The following is a 12,197-nucleotide window of genomic DNA, read 5'->3' on the forward strand; positions in this document are numbered from 1 at the left end:
TCTTATGTGCATGGCTGTAACGGATCGTCCAGCCATGTCTCGATCCCTGAGTCAACAGATGGGGACGTTTGCAAGACAACAACCATCTGCACGAACAGTTCGACAACGTTTGCAGCAGCATGGACTATCAGCTCAGAGACCATGACTGCGGTTACTCTTGACGCTGCACCACAGACAGGAGCGCCCGCAATGGGTTACTCAACAACGAACCTGGGTGCACGACTGGCAAAACGTAATTTTTTCGGATGAATCCAGCTCTTGTTTACAGCATCATAACGGTCGCATCCGTGTTTGGCGACATCGTGGTGAACGCACATTGGAAGCGTGTAATTGCCATCGTCATACTGGCGTATCACCCGGTGTGATGGTATGGGGTGCCACTGGTTACACGTCTCGGTCACCTCTTGGTTGCGTTGACGGCACTTTGAACAGTGGATGTTACATTTCAGTTGTGTTACAACCCGTGGCTCTACATTCGATCCCTGCGAAACCCTACATTTCAGCAGCATAATGCACTACCGCATGTTTTAGGTCCTGTACGGACCTTTCTGGATACAGAAAATGTTCGACTGCTGCCCTGGCCAACACATTCTCCAGATATCTCACCAATTGAAAACGTCTGGTCAATGGTGGCCGAGCAACTGGATCGTCACAATACGCCAGTCAGTACTCTTGAACTGTGGTATCGTGTTGAAGCTGCATGGGCTGCTGTACCCGTACACGCCATCCAAGCTCTGTTTACTACGGCCAGAGATGGTTGTTCCGGGTACTGATTTTTCAGGATCTGTGCACCCAAATTGCGTGAAAATGTAATCACATGTCAGTTCTAGTGTAATATATTTGTTCAATGAAAACCCGTTTATCATTTGCATTTCTTCTTTATGTAGCAATTTTAATGGTCAGTAGTGTATTACAGGAGATACTCTTTCCTTCGCCAACGTTAACCATAGTCCTCGCCAAATTACTAGGGGCGTTCAATAAGTAATGCAACACGTTTATTTTCTCAGCTAATTTCGGTTGAAAAAATGTGGTATTTATTTGGGGACAATGTGGATTATTCTTACTTCAGCCCGTAAAGTTTCACAAAGTTGCGATGGTTGGCGGCGCTATACGTAGTATTCGAAATGCTGTGTAACTGAGGTGCGTTCCAAGTAGAGAGCAGTCATTGAGTTTCTTTTCGCGGAAAACCAGAGTGTCGCAAATATTCGTAGGCCCTTGCAGAATATCTGGGGGGCCTGATAGTGAACAAAAGCATGGTGAGTCGTTGGGCGCGGCGTCTGTCATCGTCGCAACAAGGTTGCGCAAATCTGTTCGACTTCTCGCGTGCCGGCCGACCACAATCAGCTGTAACACCCTGCAATGCTGGAACGTGCAGACACTGTGATTCGAGGTGATCGACGATCACAATCAGACACCTCGCTGCTCAGCTATAGTTGGCGGTCGAGTTTAGGCTTGTTCTGCACACCTACGTCACTCACCCTCCGACAGCCAATGAGCATTCAATAGTGCTGTGAGCGGTCTGTTCTGAATACCGTAGCTAATGCGAGCTTTAAACGTGTTCGTATCGAGTTGTCTAGTGGATTTTTATTCCATTTGTTGCAAGTTGTCATTTTTGATGGTGGTGGCAAGTGATGCATTCCGCATAAGTAAGGGAGAGACATAATTTGCAGTATATACGCTTTCTTCGAGCGGAAAGCACGCGCACGCGCGTAGCGCAGCTGTCGCTTGGAATTGTCAACAATGTGCTTGGACATGCGCGAACCACCATCGTTGATAGTGCTGTCACACTTGTTCACCAGTTGGGTTACTCAAAGGTGAGTGTCCGCTGGGTTCGTCTCCAAGAGCAACGAAGGGCGACCCGTGCGGAACTGCTTGGGCGTTACGAGGCCGATCATGACAATTTTTTCTCGTACATCGTCACAGGCGATGAAAAATGGGTTCATCACTTGGAACCGAAAACAAAACGGCATGCAAGGGGTAGCATACTCCTCTCCTCCGAAGAAAAAGTTCAAAACCGCACCTTCACCTGGTGAACTGTCCGCCCCCGGTAGCTGAGTGGTCAGCGCGACAGACTGTCAATCCTAAGGGCCCGGGTTCGACGATTCCCGGCTGGGTCGGAGATTTTCTCCGCTCAGGAACTGGGTGTTGTGTTGTCCCAATGATCATCATTTCATCCACATCGACGCGCAAGTCGCCGAAGTGGCGTCAAATCGAAAGACCTGCACCAGGCGAGCAGTCTACCCGCCGGGAGGCCCTCGTCACACATTATTACACCTGGTGAACTCGTGGGAATAATCTTCTCGGACTTTGTAGGGTTATTCCGTTTGATGCCCTCCCTCACGATGAAACGATCAACTCTAATGTTTACTGTGCTACCCTCAGCTGCCCGGTTTGGCCGAGCGGTTCTAGGCGCTTCAGTCCGGAACCACGCTGCTGCTACGGTCGCAGGTTCGAATCCTGCCTCGGCCATGGATGTGTGTGATGTCCTTAGGTTATCAGTAAACTCTTCCGGGCTAAGATGCCGTGGTCGATCTGTCTCCCTGACGTTTCGTTCTTAACTACGGAAGATGTTCTCCGTAGTTGAGAACGAAACGTCAGGGAGAGGAAGTTCTACAGATCGACCACGGCAACTTAGCCCGGAAGAGTTTACTGATAAAGACGCCGGCCGTGAAAGCCTACATGGAATGGTCCTTAGGTTAGTTAGGTTTAAGTAGTTCTAAGTCTAGGGGACTGGTGACATCAGATGTTAAGTCCCATAGGGCTCAGAGCCATTTGGACCATTTGTGCTACCCTCAGGAAATTTAAGAAACGAGTGCAGCGTGTTCGTCGCCACAAAAATGAAAAAGAACTTCTCCCTATCCATGGCAACCCAAGGCCTCATACAAGTCTGCACACCAGAGAGGAGCTCACAAAACTTCATTGCACTGTTCTTCCTCATCCACCCTGTAGCCCGGATCTCACACCTTCCGCCTTTCATCTGTTTGGCCCAGTGAAGGATGCACTCTGCGGGGAGCAGTACGTGTATGATGGGAGGTTATTGATGTAGTAAGACGCTGGCTCCGACGTCGACTAATACATGCAGGCATACGGCCCCTCCCTGTAACGTGGCGTAAGGCCATCGCATTGAAGAGAGGTTATGTTGAAAAATAGAGTTTTGCAGAGAAGACAATGGGGAATAATATAGTGTATTGGAACCCTGGATAAAACAAACTTGCTTTTAGAAAAAAAGAATGTGTTGCATTAGTTACTGAACGCCCCTCATACTCAGAGGGTAGTGGTCACTGGAATGGTGCACCGCTGACCGAGAGCCAGATCTCGTCGCTGTCTGTCAATTTCGTGGAAATCCAACTGGGTGGGCCTGGAGCTGGGGAGGGGGGGGGGGGGGGAGGGGGGGGGGGGGGGAGGCGGAGAGTCAGCAGCAGGACAGCCTGGCCCAACTGCCAGCTCCCCGTGTCCGCCGCACATTACACGAGACGCCTTGAGGTCGGCATTCAGCGTTGCCACATGTAGCGGAATGGGGATAGACTGGTAGACAGAGAACGACAAAACATGACAACTTCTTGCGTGGCTATCAGGACAAGAATTAATTGACTTCCACAGGTCACTTTCTACAGCATATCGTAATGATGTGGAATGATTCGTTTTACGGAATATTATGTGACTGCGTGCCAGTCGTTTATGGATTGGTCACATAATTTTTGCACTAAACAGTCTTCCGAGGAATAGCAACACTTTGCGTTGATTGTGTTCTATTCATGATTGTTGCTAGCGTAAGGGTCTTCTCAACAGCGGCCATTTTCCTTCTTCTCATTGCGTTCATTGTAACAAATTTAGTTTATTATACGTTCTTTGGTACAGGTAAGTACGCTGAATAGTCAAAGAAACAGGTACACTTGCCTAATATCGTTCAGGGCCCCCGTGAGCGCGCAAAACTGCCGCAACACGACGTGTCATGGACTCGACTAATGTCAGAAGTACTGATGGAGGGAACTGACACCAAGAATAGTGCAGGGCTGTCCATAAATTCGTAAGAGTACGAGTGGGTGGAGATCTCTTCTGAACAGCACTTTGCAAGGCATCCCAGATATGTTCAATAATGTTCATGTCTGGGGAGTCTGGTGGAAAGCGGAAGTGATTAAACGCAGAAGAGTGTTCCTGGAGCCACTCTGTTGCAAATTTGGACATAAGCGGTGTCGCATTATCCTGCTGGAATTGTCCAAGTCCTTCGGAATGCACAATAGACATGACTGGACGCAGGTGACCAGACAGGATGCTTACGTACGTGTCACCCGTCAGAGTCGTATCTAGACGTATCAGGGTCCCATATCACTCCATCTGCACTCTTCCCACACCATTACAGAGCCTCCACCAGCTTTGACAGCACCCTGCTGACATGCAGGATCCATGGATTCATGGGGTTGTCTACATACCCCTACACGTCCATCCGCTCGATGCAATTTGAGACGAGACTCGTCCGACAAGGCAACGTGTTTTCAGTCATCAACAGTCCAATGTCGGTGTTGACGGGCCCAGACGAGGCGTAAAGCTCTGATTCGTGCAGATATAAAGGGTACACGAGTAAGGCTTCGACCACGAAAGCCCACATCGATGATGTTTCGTTGAATGGTTGGCACGCTGACACTTGTTGAGAGACAAGCATTAAAATCTGCAGCAATTTGCGGAAGAGTTGCACCTCTATCAAGTTGAACGATTCTCTTCAGTCGTCGTTGGTCCCGTTCTTGCAGGACCTTTTTCCGGCCGCAGCGATGTCGGAGATTTGATGTTTTAGCAGATTTCTGATATTGACGGTACACTCGTAAAATGATCGTGCGGGAAAGTCCACACTTCATCGCTATTTCGGAGATGCTGTGTCCCATCGCTCGTGCGCGACCTATAACACCACTTTCAAACCCACTTAAACCTTGATTACCTGCCATTGAAGCAGCAGTAACGGATCTGACAACTGCGTCAGACTGCGTTGGCATTGCCGACCGCAGCGTCGTATTCTGCCTGTTTACGTATGTCTGTATTTGAATACGCATACCTTTACCAGTTTCTTTGGCACTTCAGTGCACTACGTTTCAAAATGATAGTTTCGTAAGAGGCATCCCAGAGTATATGTTACTTCCGTGCGAAATCTGGAGGCTGCTTTCCTCTCCCGCCGCGTTGCAGCGGAAGGAAGAGCTTGATTGTGGCGCGCGCCCCATTTGAAGGCGGCGGTCTGGAACGTCGCGTTTAACGCTATGCGTAAATTGAGTCTTATATAGAGCGTGTGATGCAGTGCAGGGTAGCGCGCATTTTCTAATCTAACAGATTCAAGTGCGTTTGCACAAACTGGGAGCAGCGTAATGGTGACGCGACACGCATCTGCGACAGGTCACGTGCCATTCTTGTTGTGGCAGAATTCCTCGCGCCGCGCGCCACTGTGGGAGAGGGGAGATGGGGACCGGAAAAACAGTGCTCGCTTATGATCCTTTCGGCACCACGAATATGGACAAAGATAGTCTCGGGGGTCCGATAAATATTGCCTTATTGTCACGCAGTAGCGTTTCGTTTTTCCCCATTTAAGCTATCGGTCTTTATTCATTAGTACAATATATTTTTAAGTGATTCATATCCGTATAGTTTTGATGTTTTGTTCCGCTATTGTTTTTCCTTTGTCAAGAACAATGGACATTTCAATGACTGGTGAACCATTAGTCACTGGGATTATACCTTATGGCTCCACAATGTCTTCAAACTGCAAGAAGATTAGTGAAATGGGAAGTAATATTATAAAATCATCTGATCCAAGAAACAAGGCAGGGAATTTTAAATCTTATACAGTGAAACAAGATTGTCTAAGTGCTGTGTATTATACTGGTGTGTATGTACGATCTCTTACAAAAATTCTAAATCTGGGAAGTTCCACAGATGTATCCCCTTTGTGTTCAAGATCTGAAATATATAAGTTTCATTGTGATTACTCGAATATAGATGTAATGAGAGTACATGGGAACATCACATCTACACTGAAAGCTATAAACAGTCGATAAACATCCATGAATGTCAATGTTTTATTGGCGTATAGTGACGAGAAAATTCATTGGATACAAAACTGAAGGATGTGGTCAATATTATACCGAAAGTATGAGTATCCTGAAAGAGTCTGGTGATATAAAATATATTTAATTTGCTGAAATGTATTACTAACAAAGGCAGGCCAACATTCACGACAATCTTATGGATTGACTTTTTTCGGCTTCATAAACATTTTATTTTTATCTGTTATTACCTTTGTGTTCTAATCTCATCTACTGACATGTTCCATGACCTTGGAGATTTGTTCCTCAATTTGGTCCTGCGAAACTTGACGTGTAAATAAACAGATATAACGACAGGGGTAGACAACAATGTGATCCCATATGGGTTCCGTTTTTTCTGATTGAGGTAAGGAACCCAAAAAAGGCGTTATATGTTCCTTTGTTGTGTTTGTACATATAAGTTTTCGCGAGAAACGGAATTCTGGTGTTTTTAAATGTTTCTGCAATAATTTTTCTGCTCTTTCAGTTATTTGGCAGTCAGTATAATTTTTCAGACGACCTTTGTCGAGAATATCCAATATGAACTGCAGTACCATTGCTATTTCTTTAAGTTGGTGCTATATTCCGTCATTTTATAAGACGGGCGATTTCGCATAAGCTCACTTCATCGTTCACTACCGGGATTAAGCGATATGAAGCTAGGTTGACGTTCCGCCTCCTCTGAACACACCACCGTTTGATGACAAAGTCCCTTACCGTTGTTTTTCAGTATGGGTCCACCTTAATGCTACCGAGAGTTATCATATGACCAGAGAGGAATCTCCCTGACTGACTTCTCTCTATCAAGGCCTGTTGCAGTTCATACAGCTGAGGCTGCTAAAAAAATTGAAGCTTCTGCAGCAGTCTTGGATAAGGCACGTCTGCCTGGCTGAAACCGCTCTGCAATCGTCTCTAGAGGGTGACAAATAAAAATTGAATTTCACGAACAATGAGACAGGCTGTAGTGGTAGTACAGCAGCATCGACGGACAATTAAAAGCACTTCTCTGGTGTACTATTCAACTTAGGCTCACTGCAGCCATATTTATAATATAGGCAGTAATTGATACAGTTTGTAGCTAACTCTCGAACCAGGATGAATTAGCGAATATACACTTATGTTCATAAATTAAGGATAATTGCAGAATGTAGTGCCACACAACGTGGCACTACACAAAACTGGTGCTAAAAACATACGTACATAGGGAACACACACGACACAGACCAGTAAGTTCACGGCATTGGTGATAACCGTCCCGAAACACATGTGCTACAAAACGCTACTGTTTCCTGCGCATGTATCCTGACATTAATATGGGATATGATCACCATGCACACATACACAGGCCGCACAACGGGTTGGCATACTCTGGATCAGGTGGTCGAGCAGCTGCTGGGGTACAGTCTCCCATTCTTGCACCAGTGCCTGTCGGAGCTCCTGAAGTGTCCTAGGGGTTTGAAGACGTGCAGCGATACGCCGACCGAGAGCATCCCAGACGTGCTCGATGGGGTTTAGGTCTGGAGAACATTCACCTGATATCTTCTGTTTCAAGGTACTCCTCCACCTCCACGATAGCAGCTCGGTGGGGCCGTGCGTTATCATCCATCAGGAGGAAGGTGGGACCCACTGCACCCCTGAAAAAGCAGAAATACTGGTGGAAAATTACGTTCAGATACACCTGACCTGTTACAGTTCTTCTGTCAAAGACATGCAGGGGTGTGCATCCACCAATCATAATCCCACCCCACACCATCAAACGACGACCTCCATACAGGTCCCTTTCAAGGACATTAAGGGGTTGGTATCTGGTTCCTGGTTCACGCCAGATGAAAACCCAGCGAGAATGACTGTTCAGACTATACGTGGACTCGTCCGTGAACATAACCTGGGACCACTGTTCGATTGACCATATACTGTGTTCTTGACACCAGACTTTATAGGCTCTGCTGTGGCTAGGGGTCAGTGGAATGCAACTTGCAGGCAAATAAACCATGTCTATTCAGTCGTTCGTAGACTGTGTGCCTGGAGACAACTGCTCCAGTGGCTGCAGTAAGGTCCCGAGCAAGGCTTCCTGCAGTACACTGTGGCCGTCTGTGGGCACTGATGGTGAGATATCGGTCTTCTCTGTGGTGTTGTACACTGTGGACGTCCCGTACTGAAGCGCCTGGACATGTTTCCTGTCTGCTGGAATCGTTGCCATAATCTTGAGATCACAATTTTTGGCACACGGAGGCCCCGTGCTACGGTCTGCTGTATTTGACCAGCCTCCAGCCGCCCCGAGGTGATTTAAACCCACAAACCGCCCACTAGAGCGTTGTTTTACCGTGTATCAGCATTACCCTTAATTTATGAGCATTAGTGTATGATGTGCTGAACATCTGAGGCAAGCTACAGACTGTAAACTGTGTCGCTAGTGTTGGGGACAGCGTTCGTACCAATTGTGCTACTCAAGTGCGCCTTATCGACCCGACTAAGCTTGAGGTAAGAGAAATTCCAGTGATAAGTTGAAAATTTAGTAGCGCGCTACTTACGAAAGACAGGCATATGGATTCGATTCCCAGTCTGGTAAAAATCTTTTGCTTCTTACTCCAGGACGTCAGGGCAACGTGCAGGCCCCTGTTTTCCACTGATATCCCATCACATCGCTGTCACAATTCGCTTCTCTCTCTGCTTCTTTCCGCAGAGCGCCCGTTCTACTAGGCTTACACCACAGCTCTGTCTGCGCATCACTCCCTCTTCTCTCCGTCATTTGTTTTCCTGTTAGTCTTGTTCCCTGCTGTGACATTACTAATTTTCTCGGTTTACTAACTATTGTACTTTTCAGGCAAAAAGATCGTCGGCATCTACGCTCTTCAGCGACCAGCGCTGGTTGTCAGGGACCCAGACGTGGTGCGAACCGTGCTGGTGAAGGACTTCCAGGCGTTCCAAGACCGCGGTGTCACCATGGACAAGAGGGACCCCATCAACAGGCACCTCTTCGCCTTGACTGGAAACGAGTGGAAGAGGCTGAGGGTCAAGCTCACTCCCACCTTCACTTCAGGGAAGCTCAAGATGATGTTCTCTGTAAGTTTACCTAAAGCTAGAGCGTTTCTCGATTCAAAGTGACATTCAGATTCTGTTTACTATACAGAGATTAGCCACTTAATACCGAAATAAATTTCTACTTGAATGAAAAAATCAAAAATCATACTTTGTAACTATTAATGAAGCGTTATAGAGTATATAAGGTCAGTTATACCTGTTAGGTACAACTTGGTATGTCGTAAACTTGCTACAACAGGCATTCAAGAAATTAACACGTAGATCATTTAGTAAAATATTTTTAATTTAACATTTCGACAGTACATTGATAGGATTTACTTGATCAAAAATGAGGAATACATGGAGGCACACATTTTAAATGATTATGTATAATACAGGGTGCTTCAAAGAGACTGAGCCGCGCGGAGTAGCCGTGCGGTGTGGGGCGCCTTGCCACGGTTCGCGCGGCTCGCCCCGTCGGAGGTTCGAGTCCTCTCTCGGGCATGGGTGTGTGTGTTTCCCTTAGCGTAAGATGGTTTAAGTTAGATTAAGTTATATGTAAGTCTTGGGACCGATGATCTCAGCGGTTTGGTCCCATAGGAAATTACCATAAATTTCCAAAAAAATTCAAAGAGAATGACCTGATTTCAAAATTCCATATTTATTGATTAAAACATACTAAAAATGGTATCAATTTCAAAATACAAATTCTTAAAGTTATAGCTATGCTGTTAGAGATGTTCTGAGCGTCCACCAGCAGCTGCACGAACAACATCTAGACGATGGCTAAAATTCGTCATAACTTTACACAATGTACCTGCTTTCACTGAAACTATGGCGGCTGTTAGTCTGTCCTTCACTTCTTCTACGCCACGAAGTAAAGGGGAGATAAACACACTTTCCTTCACGTATCACCACAAGAAAAAATTCGCATGGGGTCACGTCTGGCGATCTTGGACGCCAGGAATGCAGGGCATTGTCTCGGAGTCCCGTGCCCCCTATCCAGCTTTGGTGCAGAGTGTCATTGAGAAAGTAACGTACTTTATTGTGACAGTGTTGTGCAGCTCCATCCAGTCGGAAAATGAAGTCATCGGAGCCCTCCTGAAGGGGTAGAAAAAAACAATTTTACAGCATTTGAAGATAGTTCAACATGATTAGAGCGCTTGGGACCCCGAGATACTGCCCCGCTTTCGTGGCCTTCAAAACCGCCAGACACGAGAATTTTTTCTTGTGGGGATACATGAAGGAAAGTGTGTTCATCTCACGTTTACCTCGAGACGTAGAAGAAGTGAAGAGAATAACAGCCGCCATAACTTCTGTAAAAGCAGACACACTGTGTACAGTTTATGAAGAATTTAGCTATCGTCTAGATATTGTTCGTGCTGTTGCTGGAGGACACATAGAGCATTTGTAATAGCATAGGTAACACTTCAAGATTTTGTATTTTGCAACTGTTCCCGTGTTTGTAGTATGTTTTTATCAGTGGATATGGAGATTTGTCATCAGTCCATTCCTTTTGAAACACCCGGTACGATTTCACAAAATTCGTGAAAATCTCGGAAACAGTGTATTGTCTTGTTTAGAGACAGATGAACATTACACTTGCTACACACAAATGATATCTGTTTTTACAAGTTGGTCTTTTACAGTTTTGCCTTGTGTCTGTAACGTGAGGCCAATGACACATTACATCAGACCATGCAAACTTATCTGGAACCGGTTTTGTTGAACGCTGATGCTTCTTGCGTAGGGATGATTGGAGAGTATCTCTGCTGTATTGGATTTGAATTCTTGTAAAGCATTTTGTTCGTAACCGAGAGTTTTGAAACTGTCGTAGTCCCTCTCCTCAGTTGGTACAGGAGCTTTGAAATCTTAAATTGTATTTCATGGAGCATAAAACTCCAGGGATCCATTGCTAATAAAAGAAAAGCTTCAGGGTATAGGCAATTCATTAAGTTTGCATAACGCAATAAAAGTGAAATGTAATCAGTCAAAACAGTGTTGATGCCGTGCAATACAACATGATTTACTGGGAACTTGTAGTGCAAATGGTTCAAATGGCTCTAAGCACTATGAGACTTAACTTCTAAGGTCATAAGTCCCCTAGGACTTAGCACTAATTAAACCCAACTAACCTAAGGACATCACACACATCCACGCCCGAGGCAGGAGTCGAACCTGCGACCGTATCGGTCGTGTGGATCCAGACTGTACCGCCTAGAACCGCTCGGCCACCCCGGCCGGCGGGAACTTGTAGTGAATTTAAGTATGTATATGTAAATAATGAACACAATCGGTCACTGAAGTATTCTGGTGGTACAGATCAACGGAAAGATCTGCTTTGACTTCAGTTGATTTCATCTCCTGCACACTCACACAAGGGTTCACAAACGCCTAATGGTACATACACTGCTGGCCACGTAAATGCAACACCAAGAAAGACAAGAGGTAGCACAACAAAATTTATTTTGTAGATAACATGTTGACCAAGTATCAAATGATTACGTTTACAGACGTATGTGACATGTGGTTCCTGCCAGAATCAGTAGCCAGAGTAGCCGCCATTGTTGGAGATCACCGCTGCCACACGTCTCGGCATTGAGTCAAAGAGACCTTGGATGTGTTCCTAGGGTACAGCAGCCCAAGCAGCTTCCACACGTTGCCAAAGATCATCTGGTGTGGCAGCTGGGGATGTAATCTGGGTCACTCGTTGAGCAACCATGGACCACATGTTTTCTATCGGCGAAAGATCCGGAGAGCGAGCCGGCCAGGGAAGCAATTCAATCTGGTTATTGACGAAGAACCTTTGGACAATGCGTGCCACGTGTGGTCGCGCATTATCCTGTTGAAATATGGCTGTGGCCGAGCCCTGAAGGTAAGGAAGGACAACTGGCTCCAGCACCTCGGATATGTAGCGCCGGCTATTTAAAGTACCGGTAATGCGTACTAGAGGCGTGTGAGAGTAATATCCAATACCGCCCCATACCATAATACCCGGTGCAAGACCAGTGTTGCGGTGCATAATGCAGCTGTCCAGCATCCTCTCTCCACGGTGTCTCCACACTCGAATCCGACCATCGTGGTGCTGCAGACAGAAGCATGCCTCGTCAGCAA

At 46.3% G+C, this 12,197-nt stretch overlaps 1 protein-coding gene across 1 annotated transcript in view; it reads left to right on the forward strand.

Moving 5' to 3' along the window:
- The window catches only part of LOC124616044 (cytochrome P450 6k1-like), a 60,545-nt gene that overhangs the window by 18,178 nt on the left and 30,170 nt on the right, over positions 1–12,197 (forward strand). The window contains exon 3 of the mRNA XM_047144271.1: positions 8,887–9,125. Within this exon, the coding sequence (XP_047000227.1) occupies positions 8,887–9,125 (239 nt within the window). The remainder of the gene's footprint in view (positions 1–8,886; positions 9,126–12,197) is intronic.

This window comes from Schistocerca americana, chromosome 5, assembly GCF_021461395.2.
Source record: "Schistocerca americana isolate TAMUIC-IGC-003095 chromosome 5, iqSchAmer2.1, whole genome shotgun sequence".
Classification (NCBI taxonomy): Eukaryota; Metazoa; Arthropoda; class Insecta; order Orthoptera; family Acrididae; genus Schistocerca; species Schistocerca americana.